Source organism: Heteronotia binoei, chromosome 1 (assembly GCF_032191835.1).
Source record: "Heteronotia binoei isolate CCM8104 ecotype False Entrance Well chromosome 1, APGP_CSIRO_Hbin_v1, whole genome shotgun sequence".
In the NCBI taxonomy this organism is placed as follows: Eukaryota; Metazoa; Chordata; class Lepidosauria; order Squamata; family Gekkonidae; genus Heteronotia; species Heteronotia binoei.
The window spans coordinates 207,724,135-207,743,697 of NC_083223.1; the positions used below are offsets into that span (position 1 = coordinate 207,724,135).

Genomic DNA, 19,563 nt, shown 5'->3' on the forward strand with positions numbered 1-19,563 from the left:
TCTTTCAGTTCTCAGATTAGATGCTGTGCAGCATGTAGCGATAATGTCAATCTGATGCGACAAGCTGGTGACATTGACAAAAATGTCCTGGCAGACTGGGCCCTGGGCTTTGCATGATGAAGGAAGGAAGCATCTGGTCTGCATTGCTGCTTTGAAAGGTGTTCAGTGGGGTGTTATCTGGGGACATTGAGATGAAGTATAATGAGACAATGGCCTGTGAATTTGGTTGTTGTTTGTTTTGCAGCAAGTGGAAATCAAACAGACTTTATGCTGAATTAACACGTTACGAACCAATAAGATTTATTCTGAAGCAGAGGAAATTCCTCAATCAACAATCCTGTGAATTGCTTAGACTGAGCTCATCTCTAGGGTTGTCTTTTCCCTAGGGAAGGAGGAACAAGAGAGGGGAGATTAACCTATGCCTGTATATGCCTGGTAACCAGGTACAGACAAGCATAACAGGCACTGAAGAGCTGTGCTGAGTTAAAAAAACAAACAAAAAAAAACCCTAACCAAATGCTGTGCCTTTCTAGGTTTCAAACATTTAGCAGAAAATAACATTCTAATTTCTTCAATAATTATGAGGTCCAGAAACTTGCCAAATCCCCTCCCACACCAAGAGGCCAATGGAGTGTTCCCATAGGTGGAAATTTTTATACCACTGACTACAGTTTTCTTGCCTGCCCTCTTCTGCTGCTGTGGAATATGCCTCCTGAAATGCTGCTCTTGGGGAAAGGCAGTTGGGAAGGGATGTTTTGGACTGCAGCAGGATGGGGGAGGATGTGAGAAATTTGTGCTCCTTGGGTAGAAATTAATGAAAGCATTCTGCTGGATCCAAGTCCCTATTTTATTCTTAACCATACAAACCTGAGTCAAGGCCAGAGTTCACTCCCTTATTCATGGCCCTGTGTATTCATCCATGAAGTGGGTCTTTTCAGGTAAGATGACTCATGTTGAAAGTGGATTGCTGGGCCTTGATTATCCCTTCCTTTTTCTGCTCCTCCTGGTGCAGTAGAAAGCAGAAGGAATGGCATCTTGAAAAAGAAGGCAGTCTAAGCACTGACATGGCTGAAGGTGTGCACACCATGGAGAATGAATGACTGATAGTTGCAAACAGGAGCCTTTCTATGGGTGCCAAGAGAAGCCTCTGTACTGTTTCGGAGCTACAGAGCACTGCTATGCTTTAGCATGATTATGCATTGGCATGAAGCCATGTGTGCCACACACTACAAGTGCTGATGGCAACCTGGCATTTGTGACTGGTGATGTTTGGAACTCTGTGAAGCTTTCTGAAGCATGGCCCATCTGTAATTTTCATTTTGTATAGGACACTTTTGTCAGTCCTCTCATCTCTCTTTTTGTAAACTTTTTTTTTAATTTGAGGACGGCTTTCCACTATATAAGCGGCCCCGTGGTGCAGAGTGGTAAAGCAGCAGTACTGCAGTACTGTGGTTTGAACTCTCTGCTCATGACCTGAGTTCGATTTGGTGGAAGCTGGATTCAGGTAGCCAGCCCAAGGTTGACTCAGCTTTCCAACCTTCTGAGGTCGGTAAAATGAGTACCCAGCTTGCTGGGGAGAAAGTGTAAAAGACTGGGGAAGGCAATGGCAAACCACCCCATGAAAACACTGTGAAAGCAACGTCAACCCAGAGTTGGAAATAACTGGTGCTTGCACAGGGGACCTTTCCTTTTCCTTTCCTTTCCTTCCACTGTATAATGGCCTGTCTGTGACTGTCGGAACCTCAGGACCTCAGCACACAGGCATTTTAATCCAGGAGAGAGCAGTCCTTCAATAAATTACCAAAGAGGCTGAAGATTGGTCTGTATGGGTGATCATGTGGAAGCCAATTATCTCACCTCCATGAGGTATCTTTTTTACACAACATCAATAACTTGTAGAAAAGTTAATTTTATTATTTATTTATTTAATCAGATTTATATCCTGCCCTCCCCTGATGGGCTCAGGGTGGCTAACAACAAATAAAAACAACATAAAATATTAAAAACAGAATATACAATAAAACCATTTCCATACATCCCGAAGTCTAGGACAATGATTCTTTTTTTGTGTTTAAACAATTTTATTAATAACATATGGTAACAATGTCTGTTTATATCATTACTATCCCTAACCCATATGATATTTTCTAATCCCCCCTCCCTTCGTTACTAGACTCCCACCGAGTTCACTTATAAAGGTATCCTTAACCAATCAAAGTTCAATTTCTCCCTTTTCTCATACTCATTATTAAAAAATTGTCCAATGTCTTTTTACATTCCACTCTTTCTCTATATATCCTCTAAATTTCTTCCACTCCCTTTTAAACACTTCCAAATCATAGTCTCTTAAAGTTCTTGTTAGTTTGTCCATCTCACTCCACGATAAAACTTTCACGATCCAGACCCATTTCTCTGGTATTTTTTCTTGCTTCCACAACTGTGCATACAGTGTCCTAGCAGCTGAGAGCAAGTACCAAATTAGAGTTCTACCTTCTTTTGGAAATTTTTCTATTTGTAATCCCAACAGAAAAGTCTCTGCAACTTTCTTAAAGTCATATCCCAAAATTTTAGATATTTCTTGTTGTATCATCTGCCAAAACTTTTTCGCTTTTCCACAAGTCCACCAAATATGATAAAAAGAACCTTCATGTTTCTTACATTTCCAACATCTATCCGACATCTTTTTACTCATCTTTGCCAGTTTTTTCGGAGTCATATACTACCTATACATCATTTTGAAACAGTTCTCTTTAATACTCTGACATGTTGATATTCTCATAGAGTTCTTCCAAAGATATTCCCATGTATCCATCTGTATTTCCTTATTTACATTAATTGCCCATTTAATCATTTGAGATTTTACTACTTCTTCTTCTGTAGACCATTTCAACAGTAATTTATATATTTTCGATATTAATTTTTCATTATCTCCAAACAGAACCTTTCCATTTGCTCGCGTCTAATTCCATCAGATTTAATATCATTCTCCATCAAACTTTTTATTTGTTGCATTTGAAACCAGTCATACTTGTTGTTTAGCTCTTCGGCAGATTTTAATTCAACTTTATCACCTTGGATCTTTAGCAGTTGATTATATGACAACCCTCTCTCTTCATCAGATTCAACTGTTATTTTTATTACTTCTGCTGGCACTATCCATAATGGCTTTCTTTCATCACCATATTTCTTGTATTTTATCCATGTATGTAACAAGTTGTTTCTAATATAATGGTGAGAAAAAAGACCATCCATCTTTTTTCCCCCATAGTACATATAAGCATGCCAGCCGAATTTATTTCCATGAGCTTCTAACAATAAAAGCTTTTTATTTAACAGCATCATCCAATCCTTTATCCACGTCAAACAAACTGCATCATGATATAATCTTAAATCTGGAAGCTGAAATCCTCCCCTCTCTTTAGCATCCGTTAAATTTTTCATCTTAATCCTTGGTTTTTTCCCAGCCCATACAAATTCTGAGATCTTCCTTTGCCATATTAAATTGTTTACTATCTTTCACAATCGGAATAGTTTGGAACAAATACATTATTCTTGGCAAAATGTTCATCTTAATTGCAGCAATCCTACCCAACAAAGACAGATTAAGTCTATTCCATTTCATCATATCTTCATCCATCTTACACCACAACTTTTCATAGTTGTTTTTGTACACATCAATGTTCTTCATTGTTATTTCTAGACCTAGATATTTAACTTTAGAAGTGACTTCACATCCTGTTAAACTCTGCAATTCTTTCTGTTTATTTAGTTGCATATTTTTACATAAAAATTTCGATTTCTCTTTATTTATATAGAGTCCTGCCATTTCTCCATATTCTTTTATCTTAGCTAGCAACAAAGGTACCACTTGTATCGGATTTTCAGTTATAAACACAATATCGTCTGCAAATGCTCTATATTTATAAGAAAATCCTCTAATTTTCAATCCTTCTATCTCTTTGTCGTCTTGTATTTGCATTAGCAGAATTTCAAGAGTCATTATAAATAACAATGGTGAAAGCGGACATCCTTGTCTTGTACCTTTGCTCACCTTCATTTCATTTGTAAGGTCTGCATTTATACACAATTTTGCATGTTGATCCATATATATTGCTTTTGTCATTCTTATAAAATGCTCTCCCAGATTTATTTTTTCCATTACTGCAAACATAAAGTCTCAATTCAGATTATCAAAGGCTTTTTCTGCATCTACAAAAAATAACGCCATCTCTTTTTCTGGATGTTTCTCATAATATTCTACAATATTTACAACAGTTCTTACATTGTCTCTTATTTGCCTTTTAGGGAGAAATCCCGCTTGATCTTCCTTTATAAAATTAATCAAATATTGCTTGAGTCGTTCTGCCAAGATTCTTGTATATATCTTATAGTCATTGTTTAATAATGAAATTGGTCTATAGTTCTTTACATTTGTGACATCTCTATCTTCCTTGGAAATCAATGAGATTACAGCTTCTTTCCAAGTATTTGGAATTTTCCCTTTTATTCTTATTGTGTTAATCAATTTTTGCAATTTTGGTACCATCTCATCTTTGAGAGTTTTATAAAATTTAGTTGTATATCCATCCGGCCCAGGAGCCTTATCTACTTTCATTACATTTATTGCTGCTTCAATTTCAATTTTTTCTATTGGATCATTCAAAATCTTTTTTCATATACTCAGTCAAGGGTGCTATTTTAATATTTCATAAATACTCTTCCATTTTTTCTTTTTTTCTTTTCACACCTTTGAATAAATTTGCATAATATTTAAAAAATTCTCTTTTAATTCCTTCTTGGTCTACTATCTCTTTTCCGCTAGCCACAATTTTATTAATAATTTTATTTTCTTTCTTTTTCTTCAGTTGCTAAGCTAAATACTTCCCAGGTTTATTCACACCTTCAAATGATTTTTGTTGCAAACTTTTAAAATTCCATTCTAATTCTTTATTTAACAAATGACTTACTTGGGCTTGTAATATAGTAATTTCCCTTATTGATTTCTTTTTCCCTGATCTTTTTCTTAGTCCCCCTTCTTTTTTCTTTATTTCATTTTGAATGTCCAACATCTGCTTTTCTTTTGCCCTCTTATCTTTATTATTCAATGTAATCAATAGTCCTCTCATTACTGCTTTGTAAGTATCCCAAACCGTCTGGAATTCTATATCATCAGTATCATTTATTTGGAAAAAAGCTATAGTTTCTTTTTCTAGAAATGTCACAATATCTTTATCTTGTAACAAATCCTCATTTATTCTCCATCGTCTTGTTTTCTTTTGCAATTTTGTAGCCCAAAATATTGGATTATGATCTGCACATATCTTTGGTAGAATCTCTACTTTTCTAGTTATGAGGCCCAAACTTTTAGAGCCCCATAACATATCAATTCTAGAAAAAGGATTATGTCTTGCTGAAAAGAAAGTATAGTCTCTTACTTCAGGGTTCAATTTTCTCCAAATATCCTCCAAACTTTGTTTAACCAACTCAAAAAATGATTTTGGCAGTCTCCCTTCTTTATGATTGCTCTTTTGGCCAGACCTATCTATATTGTTTTGTATTGTTCCATTGAAATCACCCATCATCAAGATCTGGTCATAGGACACTTCATCCAACTGTCGATTAATGTCTTTAAAAAAAAATCTTTTGCTCCATTAGGTGCATATAGTCCTAGTAACAACGTTTTCTTTGCATCCATCATCACTTCCACTGCTATATATCTTCCATCTTTATCTTTAAATATCATTTTTGGTTCTAATTGTTCTTTAATGTAAAAGACCACACCCCTTTTCTTTTGATCCGCCAATGAAAAAAATTCCAACCCCAATTCTTTGTTCCACAAAAATTTGTAATCCTTTTGTTGTATATTAACTTCCTGTAAACAAATTATATTACATTTTTGTTTTTTAATCCAATGAAATGTTGCTTTTCATTTTTGTGGTGAATTTAGTCCATTTATATTCCAAGATAATAACTTGTAATCCATTATGATGCAAAGTCTTTATTCTCTTCAAAAAAACTACACATCTCTTGCTCATTCCTTATTGTAATCCTTCTTCCATGTTGCTCAAAGCCCAAACCTTCGGGTATTATCCATCTATATCTCGTTCCCTCAGCACATAGCTTCTCTGTTAACCTCTTGTATTTCTTCCAGTCGTTTATCACTTGTCTTGGCAGCTCTTTCATTATTTTGACTCTGCTCCCTTCCACTATCAGAGCCTTTTGAAAATTTTTATTCAGAATTTTCCCTGCCATGTCTTTTGTCCTTAGTTTTATAACTATATCTCTTGGTAAGCCTTTATCTTTTGCATATGATGAATTAACTCTATAGATACTGTCAAACATGTTTCTGGACCTTTCAGGATCTTCCTCTAAATAGTCAGCAATTATTTTCACCATATAGTCCATTAAATCAGTTCCCTCCCCTTCAGGTATTCCTCTCAGACGCACTTGAGTTTCCATTAATCTGCAGTCATGTACTGTTACCTTCTCTTGAAGCTTTAATAAGGTGGAAGCATGTACATCAACTTTCTCTTCAACATCCTTGACTCTGTTTGTAACCATACCCAACTCATTTTTAAAATCTTCAACTTCTTTTTTAAGGTCTCCAATATCCTTCTTAAGCTCTTTTTTACAAGCTGTTAACATCTTCTCTACATCCTTCATGATCCTGGCCTCCATGGTATCAAACTGACTTTGCATTTTATCCAAAGAGTGGGCTCTTGCACGAGTTTGTCTTTCTTCTGACATAAAAAAAAAAACCCTTCAAAAATCCAAAAACTCCAATTCTAAATCCAACACCAAGTCTAGTAGCTTAGAACTTGCTCTTTAAAATAAGACTAATTTTGCCCTTCTCCGACCTTCCTGGGCTGAAATATTGATTTTTAACAGTTTTTGGCAATTTTCCCTTCTTCAAAATGGCGATCATAATTTCTCTATGGTTAAAATTCCTAGCAAAGGCCTTCTTTTTGCTCCTCTCACCTTCAGCTTTTACTTCCTGGTTCACTAAGGCCAGTTCACGTTCTCCAAATATCGCGGTCTTTAGAATGCTTGTTGTGTTGATTGCATGTGCAGAGCCATAACACCAAAGCATACGTCAGTGACCTCAGGTATTCAAAACAACTCTTTTCTGTCCCAGATTCTGTCAAAGTCTTTGATTTAACAGAGTCCAAATTTCAGGTTTCCTCTTCCTCCCCTCTCTTTCTTTGTTATTCGATTTTTCCCACCTTCCAATGTTATTTAGATTAGCTTAGAAAAGTCCCGGAGCGAGAGATTGTAATCAAAGTACCTTTATCGGCTATGCCTCTTAAACTTCAGTCTTGTCAGTTCTCAGATGTTTATCAGTCCCAAAAGAGAATGAGATCCAGACAGGCTTATGCCAATTAAATGGCTCTTTAATCCTTTGTAGATGTTGAACGACGTCACTTTTCTCCGCCGGTCCTCAATGCCTCAGAAAGACCCCCTCCGAGATCTATCATCAGCCGAGGTTAACCGCCTCAAAGTTTTCTGTATGTAATCCTGGACAAATCTCTATCTGAGAAATGTAGGCAGGAAGCCCCAGAAAGGCTTCTTACTACCCTGAACAAAGAATTAAGTTTTCCCCTTATTCAGGAGACGTCAGCTCAGCTGGAATCTCAGACTGGAAGCCGACAATGATTCTTTTTTTTAACCACAGCTCCTTCCTTTCCTCTGTTTGATCTGGCCATTAGAGGGATCTCTCTTCACTAGACGGATCTCTCCTGTTGACTGGAGAATCAATGTTATTGCTAGGTACAGTCGGTGGTTAGCAGTGGCTTGTAGACTCCCTGCATAATCTGGCCAACTGCTACTCTTTAGAGCAGCCTAACATGGAGAGTATTTCAAGTAGCCTCCACATAACCATATGTAATTGGGCCTCAGTAGTATTACTTACCCAAGTGCCTTCACCAAGCAACTGATGAAAGTTGGGTAGGTGGAAATGCAGTGCTGTGTCTGTTCTGTCACTCAGTTATGATTGTTTAATTTTTTTAAATTATTATTTGAAGCTTAATGAAGATATGGAACAAGTAGCTTCTGGACTGATGGCCGGAACAGAAGAAGTGGATGAAGAAGATGGAAGCTCAAGTATCCTTCCAGGTGAAGACTGCTGACCTATAGGTTCCCAAGTGATCAGTAATGTGATTGAATGAGTGCTCTGATGCCCTGATTATTATTTCTTGTCTTGACATATTGTTCTTTCTCTTTATTTAAAACATTTCAAGCTTGCCTTTCTCCCAGACAACCGGGACTCAAGGGGAGTTACAACAATAAAAACAGTACAAAAATATAATGCTAGAAGCAAAGGTATTAAAAGCTTTACAATTCAAAGCGACCCAAAAAGCAATCATCTTGAGGAGCCAAAGGCTTTTAAAAAGAGTTTTGTAGATGAAACCAGGATGGCACATCACGGTCACGGTTCTAACTTTTTAAATTTGGAACATCTTGAAATTCTGACTTGGATGTGTGTTTTATTCCTAGAGAGCAACAGCCCTTCAATGCGTTTCAGCAAGTCCTGCCTGAAGAATGTCTTCTCAGTAATTCTCCTCTTCATTTATCTTCTGCTTATGGCTGTAGCTGTTTTCCTAGTCTATCAAACCATCACTGACTTCAGAGAAAAGCTCAAGCACCCTGTGATGTCTGTCTCTTACAAGGAGGTGCCTTTTTATGATGCTCCTGGTAAGACTGGAAGCTAAACTGCACATTTTGGGGGGAACCAGACAGCCTCTGAAACTGCTCTTTATATGTTAACAGATTGACACTTCTCCATTGCTTGGACTGAACACTTCAGCACTGTCCCTGTAAACCAGTTGTTGCTTTCCCCCAGAGCACCCTGTGACCTGTAGTTTCATGGTAGTGCTGAAAATCCTGTTAGACATCCCAAGTCTCAGTGCATAACAATTCTATGAAGTAGGTCATTAATATGCCCATTTTGGGGGAGGGGGGATTATTGGGCCTTTCAGGCTAAAGAAGATCATCTTACAAGAGCAATCAATTTGATAAGAAATATAAAATAGACAAAATATTAAAATACCAGCAGGCTAAAACCAGGCAAAGCAACACACAAAAAGAGGAAGAATTAAGACTGAAGTTGAAAATGCTTCTGAACAAAAAGGTCTTCACCAATTTTCAAATGATAGGGCCAGAAGAGCTTCATGGAGGAGGGAGTTCCACAGGCTTGATGCTGCCACCATATTTTTCCACTCACCAAATCTTTGAAAGCTGTAGGATGTAGAGCAGGGCCTCTCCAGGTGAACTGAGTGTATGGATGGGCTCATGTTGGCGAAAGTCCTTGAGGTATGCTGGTCTAAATTTCTTTAATGACATTTTACATACCAAAAGAGAATGACTAGTCTTCTGTAAATCTAGTGAGCTGTCTTCTACCATCTGTTCTCAATTGCAGGATCTTGCTATTGTCCCCCTGTGGGTTGTAAAAGCAGCATAGCCTCCTTAAATATATTATGTAGAGCATACAAAAATTCAAAACATTTTAGCCAAACAGGTCTCAAATGTAATATTTCAGGAAGGACCCCTCAAAGTCTCTTAATTTCTCAAAGAGAGTACTCAGACTCAAAAACAAAGTTCCAAAGGAGAGCCTCCGTTGCTTGTTGGCTTCCGAAGGAAAAATTCTTGCCTTCACGCAACCACCGGTTTTTAATTGCGTTCTGCTGCTCCTGCAGCTTCCTCATAAGCTAACTGAAATTCACAGCCAAGTTTTCTCTCAGATGCCCATTTCAGAGAAAACTTGGCTGTGAATTTCAGTTGGCTTATGAGGAAGCTGAAGGATCAGCGGAACGCAATTAAAAACCGGTGGTTGCATGAAGGCAAGAATTTTTCCTTCGGAAGCCAACAAGCAACGGAGGGACTCCTTTGGAACTTTGTTTTTGAGTCTGAGTACTCTCTTTGAGAAATTAAGAGACTTTGAGGGGTCCTCCCTGAAATATTACATTTGAGACTTCTGTTTGGCTAAAATGTTTTGAATTTTTGACAATTTTTGTATGTTCTACATAATATATTTAATTTGTACAAGCTATTTAATAGTGTGATTTGCACAATATTTTTGGTATATTTGCAGTATATCAGGTCTTTAGTTTATCTAGCCCGGTATTGTCTGCTTTGCCTGGTCTGACACTGACTATCTGGGTGCTGATCTTTCCTGATCCTGTTTCACAAGATCAAGCACTGAATTTTGGACGTCTATGAGGAAAACATGTGTTGTATTATTGACCAGTGTGGCCTGGCCCAAGTTCATGACTAGCATAGCTCTGGCACCCACAAGTCCCCAATTGTAGCCTCAGATTCTAGCCTAAATTCCACAGAACATACTGTATGAAGTTGACTGCAGTTTTTGCGATGCTGGTGGTGTGTGTGATGTTTGTGGTTCACCAAGTTTATAAGAAATAAGCTCACTTTGCAGGATGGGGCAGAATATAAAATAAATGAATGAATGAATGAATGAATGAATGTAACACTCTCCTTCCATCTTTTATCCCCATTACAGGCATTGCCCTGTACCCAGGGAAGGCTGAACTACTGACCTGTAAGCATCACTACTATGATTATATTTTACCTCTGGTCAACCCAGGTCAGCCAGGAAAAATCGACTGCACTACTAAAAGAGTCAACTACACAGATCCTTTTACTAATCAAACCAAGGTAATGATTCAAATGAAGAACCAAAGTCCAAAGACACAAATGATGTTCCACAGCTGTGAAACTTTCCAAGTTTAGTTTGAAACACCTTCAGCAAGTTGATCTTATTCTGCATGCTCATATACTACTGTGTATAAATAAGAGTGAAGTGGATAAAATGCTGATACATATGTGAAATCTGGTTAATTATGTCTACATTTGCCTAATATTGAGACTGACTTAAGCATAGCACACATGAAGCTGGCAGACCCACAAGTTTAAACACAAGTCTACCCTAATCACATCTCTCTTTAGAGAACCAAATGGTCACACAGGCAGCAATGTGGACCTCCCCCCTTCCCCTGTTGCGTTTTTTTAAAAAAAAGGTAAAGGTAGTCCCCTGTGCAAGCACCAGTTGTTTCCAACTCTGGGGTGACACTGCTTTCACAACATTTTCACGACAGATTTTTTACGGGGTGGTTTGCCATTGCCTTCCCCAGTCATCTACACTATCCCCCCAGCAAGCTGGGTACTCATTTTACCAACCTCAGAAGGATGAAAGGCTGAGTCAACCTTGAGCTGGCTACCTGAACCCAGCTTCCGCTGGGATTGAACTCAGGTCATGAGCAGAGCTTAGGAATGCAGTACTGCAGCTTTACCACTCTGTGCCATGGGGCTCTTCCCCTGTTGCCTACCGCTCCTAATATTTCTTACATGACATCTAATACTGGAACAGGGCCCAGCTGGGAGACATACTCTTGAGGGCAGGAGGGAGAACCATATGCAGGAAAGCTGTTTTGCACATCTTGCATTCAGCCCTTCAGCTCTTTGAGTTATGTCCCCATCCCCACTTCACATAGAAATGGGATGGATCCATGTTTAAAAACAAAGGTCTTTTACTTGTGGTTAGAGCCTTGGAGGTGATGGAAGTGGAGCCTTAGACTGGAGAAAGATGGAACATTTGAAGTGGATGGTTTAATAGCACCATTTCTACCTGCAGTACATGGGTTGTCTGCTCCACTATGGACTCTGTTCAGATCGATCCTGCAAGTTTTGGTGGTGTTCAGACTGAAGTGGGAAATCTTGATTCCTTCTCTTCAAAGGCAGGCTGATTTGTCTGTTACATATATGGCTGCTTCAGGAATTGATTATCAGTTATGTGAATACTGGAGCATCTTTTCTCTCCACTTCAGTGCCCAGCTAGAATATAGCGAAGGTGATACTAGCCTACCTTAGAGAACTGTTAGAAGTATTACAGAGTAACAAATGTGGAATGATTTTAGCATTTCTAATGCACTGAACGAATACTAACCACTACTACTATTCCCTGAAGTTCCATTAGACAGTCAAACTGTCTGATTTCCTAAGTCTCCTTTTGCTTGGAGTGTCAGTAATTCTTACTCTCGTTATGTGAAAAGGCTGGCAGTGGTTACCCTTTTGCATTGTATGTACAGAAAATGGAACTGCATTTTTAAAAGTTTGGGTATATTGGGGGTATATTTGTTTTAGACCCAAGATGTCTTTGCCCTGACTTCTGATAAGTCTTGCCCTGATCTCTGATAAGCTGACTTAGGAGGCCAATATTTCCTTTTGTCATCTCTTGTCATGTGCCTTCTGTGCTCCTTGTGCTCATAGAAACATGCCGTGATTGTCCAAGGACCTCAGGAAGTGAAGAAACGAGAACTGGTGTTCATGCAGTTCCACCTAAATGAGACAGACCAGGATTTCAGTGCAATAGACTACCTTCTTTTTTCCTCTTTCCAGGAATTCCTCAACAGGTATAGTCATGTTTTCTATCCAATAAAAACACCAAAAAGCCTGGTTCCAGCTATGCAGAGCTCCTGACAGTAGTTCCTCAGTGGAACAGGCTTCCTCATGAGGTGGTGGGCTCTCCTTCTTTGGAGGCTTTTAAGCAGAGGCCAGATGGCCACCTGAAAGCAAGGCTGATTGGAACAGGGCCCAGCTGGGAGACATACTCTTGAGGGCAGGAGGGAGAACCATATGCAGGAAAGCTGTTTTACACATCTTGCATTCAGCTCTGCAGTTCTTTGAGTTATGTCCCCATCCCCACTTCACATAGAAATGGGATGGACCCATGTTTGGACTTGCCATAAATTTAGGCAGATTGTGAGAGGTAGGGCAGGAAGGGATGAGCCAGTGCTCAGATCTTGTGGCCCTTTCTTACATGCCCAGGGTAATAGTGATTGCCACTTTGGCATCAAGAAAGAATTTGCATCCAGGTCAGATTGGCCCAGGGATACTGGAGGGTTTTTTTTGTCTTCCTCTTGGCATAGAGTAGGGGTCACTAGGGGAGTGGGAGGGGGAGTACCTAAATATCCCGCATTGTGCAGGGAATTGGACTCTTGGGGTAACTTCCAGCTCTGTGTTTCTTGGGTCTTCATTCCCAACTACATCAAGCTGAATCTTGCTAATTCACTAGGACCCAATGAGCATTGCAGTGCAAAAGTATAGTGTCTGGATCACGTGAAATGATGGTATTGCTTTACTCTGCTCTGGTAAGACCTCACCTGGAGAACTGTGTTCAGTTTGGGGCACCACATTTTAAGGATATAGATAAGCTGGAACGGGTCCAGAGGAGGGCGACAAAGATGGTGAGGGGTCTGGAGACCATGTCCTATGAAGAAAGGTTGAAGGAGCTGGGGATGTTTAGCCTGGAGAGGAGGCGGCTGAGAGGTGATATGATCACCATCTTCAAGTACCTGAAGGGCTGTCATCTCGAGGATGGTGCAGAATTGTTTTCTGTGGCCCCAGAAGGTAGGACCAAGACCAGTGGGTTGAAATTAAATCAAAAGAGTTTCTAGCTCAACCTTAGGAAGAACTTCCTGACCGTTAGAGCGGTTCCTCAGTGGAACAGGCTTCCTCGGGAAGTGGTGGGCTCTCCTTCCTTGGAGGTTTTTAAATAGAGGCTAGATGGCCATCTGACAGCATTGAGGATCCTGTGAATTTAGGGGGAGGTATTTGTGAGTTTCCTGCAGGAGTTTTGTGCAGGGGGTTGGACTAGATTACCCTGGAGGTCCCTTCCAACTATTATTCTGTGAAATGGGGTTGCACATCTGTAGTTGCATAACCTGTGTTGTTTCTTACTGAATCAGGGTGATAAACTGAAATGTGTCTCTCTGATTCACACATTTCCTGCACAATAAAGGCATTTTACTAGTACAGACCTGTGAAACCTTGTGTTGGCATCTCTAATATGCTGATCCACCACCTGCAAGCCATACAGGGCTTGTACTGTTTCTTGTGTGCTGTTTCAGATGCAGTACAGTGCTGGGGTTTTTGGAGTCAGCACATGTGACACAGTAGGAATTGTTCTGCAAAAATCAGGATTATTGTTCCACTTTTGGCTTACAGGGGGATATCCTTTTATTCCAGTTTAACTGTCATGATGTTCCTAAGAATCTTGGGAATTGTAGTGTGGTGATAGTGCTGAAAATTTTGTGCTAGGGATATCTAGCCTCTCCCTTTCCAGACAGCTTTTCCAGGAGTACCCTTGGGGAGAAGAAATGGCATTAAGCCATTTAAAGCCTGTGGCAAGGAAATGCTCATTGTTTTCCAGGCTTCCATTTAACACTGACGTAGAGTCACCAGCCATGTGGTTAGTGGATGCCTTTGGGTCTTAACTGGAGGAGGGCAAGGAAGCAATCCATTGATGTGCATGTCCATTTGCACCATAATAAGCAAGCAGTGTTTGTCCTCTCAATGTGTGTGTATGCATGAAGAAATTCTATCCCTCTAGGAAACAAAGCAGCACTTGATATGTTTTGGCAGGCTGCAAAATGATCCTTTAAGAGAGCCAGTTTGGTGTAGTGGTTAAGTGCGCAGACTCTTATCTGGGAGAAACGGGTTTGATTCCCCACTCCTCTACTTGCACCTGCTGGAATGGCCTTGGGTCAGCCATAGCTCTGGCAGAGGTTGTCTTTGAAAGGGCAGCTGCTGTGAGAGTTCTCTAAGCCCCACCCACCTCACAGGGTGTCTGTTGTGGGGGAGGAAGATGAAGGAGATTGTAAGCCACTCTGAGATTCGGAGTGGAGGGCGGCATATAAATCCAATATTATCTTCTTTTTCTTTAACTAAGCATTCCGAGTAAAATGCTGCATCTAAGTGAATTCTGGGCAATTGACTGCTTAGAAACTTTCCGTATAAATGAAGCTTGGTGTGAATCATACTTCAGAATCCACGTGTTGTCTTTTTTTGGGTTTTTTACATTGGCTGCTGTGGAAACCTATAATTAGCTTGTATGGAAGGGCTTTTCAAAATGAAATGAGTAAGAATGAATAATTAAGAGGCTTGCCCGGCTGATAATGGAACTAAAAACTCTTGCAGACACAGTTGATGGAAACATTCATTGCTGCATAAATCACATTTCCATCAGGAGTTTCCTCACATAAGTAACTTGTCTAGAAGAAAAAATCTACTTTGCAACAATATTTTAAAATAACCTTTCCATATGTTTTTGATAGTGCATAGCTATGATTCAGTTGTTGGTGAGATCTTAATGTGTATCCTCAGGGAAGTGTTTTGGTTACTGGAGAAACTGTCTCTGAAGTACAGAAAGATGTAGATATTTTGATGTGTGAATATGGGAAGTAGGCTTCCCAATCCCCAGGTCTCAGCGGGGGATTCCCTGGTTTTACAGGCTTCTCCCCGCCCCCAGCCAGCTGGCCGGCGGGGGAAGCTCCTCCCCCTCAGCCATCCTGTACCTCTAGATCTTGGGCAGGACCTGCAAACAGGTCCAGTTTTAAAAAGTGTGTGTGCCTTTAAATTGGAGCAGGAAGTACTTCATGGGGAAGGGTTAGCAACAGCAGACTTCTGAGGGTGCAGCCCCTCTGTTTGTTTTGCTTTCCTTTCGGATAAGTGAGTGTGTGTGTGTAAAAGAGCAGCGTAGCCCCTGTACTTTCCAGACCTCCTTGTGGAGGCATCAGAGACTCCTGCTTTGTTCTACTGCTTCAGACCAACAAGGCTACCCACTTGCACCAGAGACAGTTAAGCGTGTGTGTGAGTGACAGAGAGAAGATGGGGGGAGGGGAGGGGAGGGAACTCTATTATTCCCTTTGGAGACTTCTTCTCATAGGAAATAATGGAGAATTGATCTGCGGGTATCGGGGGCTGGGGGGGGTTGCTATTTTTTGAGATTGAGGCACCAGATTTGCAGCATAGCATCCAGTACCTCTCCCCAAAATACCCTCCAAGTTTCAAAAATATTGGACCAGGAGGTCCAATTCTATGAGCCCCAAAAGAAGGTGCCCCTATCCTTCATTATTTCCTATGGAGGGAAGGGATTTAAAAGATATGTAGTCCCTTTAAATGTGATGGCCAGAACTCCCTTGAAGTTCAATTATGCTTGTCACACCCTTGCTCCTGGCTCCGCCCCTAATGTCTCCTGGCTCCACCCCCGAAGTCCCCAGATATTTCTTGAATTGGACTTGGCAACCCTAATGGGAAGAAATTGCAGGTAGCTGTTGTTTCTATTGTGGTTGTAAGTGTATTACAGATACTTGAACAGTAGTGGTTGTGGACATGTATTGGACAGTGCCTGTAATGTCATTAGTAATGCAACTTTCACACCAGATTGTGTGTTTTTAACTTGTATTTTCTTACTGCTGAGTTTTGAAAAACTTAATTTGTAAATAATTGCCTCTCTACTGTCACTCAAACCTGGGCTTGTTAGGGCACTTAACACATGGGCTGTTTGCCTCCACTTGCATGCTGGCAGGAAACACCATCACCCCCTCCCCACTTCTACAGAGCATTGTGGGGCTTCTGTGGTCCTCCCAGATTTTGTCCATCTTTCTGTGATCTTTCCCAAAACTGCTGTGCCACAGTAGTGTTTTGGGAAAGACTCACATGGCACCCATGGAGATGGGAAAGGATAGGTCTTCCGGGTCCCACTTAAGCCAGCACTATTTTCCCTGCCCCATTCTTTCTAACAGCATGGGAAAATATTTAAAAAAACTCCAAAACAGTATTTGAATATTATAAATGTTACAACTGGAAACCCACAAGAACTTGTGGGAGGCATCTGATTTTCCCTGCCCCAACTATTCCTCTTTTCCCTTCCTGAAAGCCCCCAGAGCCCAGCTCCTTTTCCTGCTTCCTTATCTTCTGGGGTTGCCAACCTCCAGATAGGTCCTGGATATAATTTGGAATCACAGCAATTTTCCCAACCTATACTTCCTTTAAGCTGTGGAGTCTTGTGAGGGAGGGAAGTGACCCCAGCCAGGGTATAATGTTACAGAGTTCACGTTCCAAAGCAGCCATTTTCTCCAGAGGAACTGATCTTGGTTAGCTGGAGAGCAGTTGTAATTCCAGGTGATCCCCAGACCTCATCTGGAGGTTGGCAGCCCTAGTTCCCCTGAAGGAAAGGCTGCTTTGGAGGATGGAGTCTGTGGCATTGTATCCCTCTGAGGTCTCTCCCCTCCTCAAATCCCACCTTCCCCAGGCTTCACTCCCAAAATCACTAGGAATTTTCGAACCTGGAATTGGTAACCCTATCTCCTTCCCTCCCAACAGCCAGCCTACTTTTATCTGCCCTTCTGTCATAAGTTTCCCCTCCCTTCCTGCCTTGGCAGCCTCTATCAAGGAAAACTGTGGCTTAGTTGTGTCAGGCCCACTTATATGGCAGGGAACCCTCAAGGATTTGTGGAGTGGTACCTTGCTTTCACTATTTTCTCTTTCCCACCTCCTGGCAACCCCCATATCCTCTCCCTTTCCCCTGCCTCTTTCTTTTCTTCTCAGCCATACTCCACCTGCCTTTTATCTATGCCCCATCTTCAGCTATATTTATTATTTATTTCATTTATTCCCCACCTTTCTCCACAATGGGAACCAAAGCAGTTTACATTATTTTCCTCTCCTTTTCTTTTCTCACAACAACTCAGTGAGGTGGGTTAGAGTGAAATTATGTGACTGATCCCACAAGACCCCATGAGCTTTCATAGCAAGATGGGGATTCTAACCTGGGTCTCCCAGCTGCTACTCTGAAGCTCTAACTGCTGTACCACACTGGCTACTGTTGACCAGTAGCAAGCAGCCAGGCCTAACTGAGTCATGCAAGTTGGGTGGTATCATCACCCAGCAGTTGCTTCCAAGCCTAGAGTTTCCAGCCTCCACGTGGGACTTGAAGATCTCCTAGAATTAGAACTGAACCCCAGGCAACATAGATCTGTCCCCTGGAGAAAATGACTACTCTGGAGGATGGACTCCATGGTATTATATTTGGCTGAGGCCTCTCCCCTCCCCAAACCCTGCCCTCCTTAAACTCCACCACAAAATCTCCAGGAATTTCCCAAACGGGAGTAGCAACCCTAATCAACGCTGACTCTAATGAGTCTTCTCTCAACAGCCCAAATAGGCCGGGGGGGGGAGGGGGGACGGGACAATATAGAAGAGTTAGTTTTTATACCCCTCTTTCTCTGCCCAAAGGAATCTCAGAGTGGCTTATAATTACCTTCTCTTCCACTCCCCACAACAGGCACCTTGTGTTGTAGGTGGGGCTGAGAGAGTTCTGAGAGAACTGCAACTGACCCAAGGTCACCCAGCAGGTTTTGCATGGAGGAGTGGGGAATCGAACCATGTTCTCCAGATTAGAGCCTGCTGCTCTTAACCACTACATGTCCCCTCCACCTGCCTTTTTACTCACAGAAACCCATCCTGGAATACTGTGATTGCCTAGCAGCAGGCACTAAAGGGTTCTGTTGCGTAAATCTACAGGCACTCCTATAAATTTTTTTTTTAAAAAACCCCTTTTATTTCACGTTTCTGCAAACCTTCTTTGCTATTAGTATAAAGACAAGTGGGGACCTCTGATGCTCATGAAGGGGGATCTCTTCCCCTATCTTGGCTTTCTGCCCCTCACCAACAGCAGTATTGCTGGGACTACTACAGCACCTGCCCCTCCCAACAGTGATGCTGCCAGGATTACCGTGGTCTCCTGATCTTGCCACCAGGTCTGCAGCATCTTCGCCCTCCATTTCTGTTCCCAGTCCTGCCCCCCCCCCCCCCTGAGTGCCCATGCAGCTGGGTCAGGTGTGTCTCCTAGGGTCACTGCCTTCTTGCTGCTGCTTCTCTTCCCTGATTGCTGCTGCCAACCCCCTGGCCACTGTGGTTCCCAGCCACTCTTCATCACTAACATGTAGAAGAAGTGGTATATGCATTGTCTGCACATTGAAAGACAATGGTTTTTAAAGAAGAAAATTGGGAGGGGGGATTTCAGATTTTCCTGCAACCCTGGGAAGTTTGCAGAATAATCTCTTTAATGTGGTCCCAATCTGCAAATTTTAGGTGTCCGTGGATGGGGGTCACACATCATATATAGATGATGTGTCAGTCAGGTGAATTCTCAGCTTTCTTTTTCAAAAAGTCTACAGAACCTTTTGCTGCAGGAGCTATGCCTTATCTCTGCAAGAAAAGGCAACAGAAATGTTTTTTGGGGGGGAAATGAAAACTGGGCATTCAGAGAATCAGACAGTATTATAGCACCATGTCAGCTGCAGTTGGTTTTTTCAAGTTGCTTTGGCAGCAGCTGCCACTACAACACAAGAATCTGCTCTGTTACTAAAGTTAAGCTGTGGCAATCATGTTTTGGCCAAGCCCACCTCCAGCAGCAGCCATTTTGTTGCTACACCCACCGTGCCATGTCAGAATGCCAAATGCGCCTGCAGGCTCAAAAAGTTTGGGGATCCCGCCGGTCCAACGGAATAAAATCAACCCTACCATCTCTTCGAAGTGTTGGAAGTGTGGTATAACGAATGGCTCGTTCTACCACTTGTGGTGGACATGTAAAATAGCGAAAAGATATTGGGTAGGTGTTCACAGAATGCTTTCTGAGATATCAAAGATAAATATACAACTTAAATCAGAGTTAATGTTACTCTCCTTTGTCAGAAACGAAATCCCTCG

General features: G+C 41.2%; 1 protein-coding gene across 2 annotated transcripts in view; it reads left to right on the forward strand.

The window, feature by feature from the left end:
- PACC1 (proton activated chloride channel 1) overlaps positions 1-19,563 on the forward strand; it is a 42,404-nt gene that overhangs the window by 7,917 nt on the left and 14,924 nt on the right. Inside the window, exons 2-5 of one of the 2 annotated variants that reach the window (XM_060247065.1) lie at positions 8,022-8,112; positions 8,494-8,691; positions 10,514-10,668; positions 12,280-12,422. In XM_060247065.1, the coding sequence (XP_060103048.1) occupies positions 8,022-8,112; positions 8,494-8,691; positions 10,514-10,668; positions 12,280-12,422 (587 nt within the window). Of the gene's footprint in view, positions 1-8,021; positions 8,149-8,493; positions 8,692-10,513; positions 10,669-12,279; positions 12,423-19,563 lie in introns of those variants that run through there. The other variant, XM_060247073.1, reaches the window with a different exon arrangement.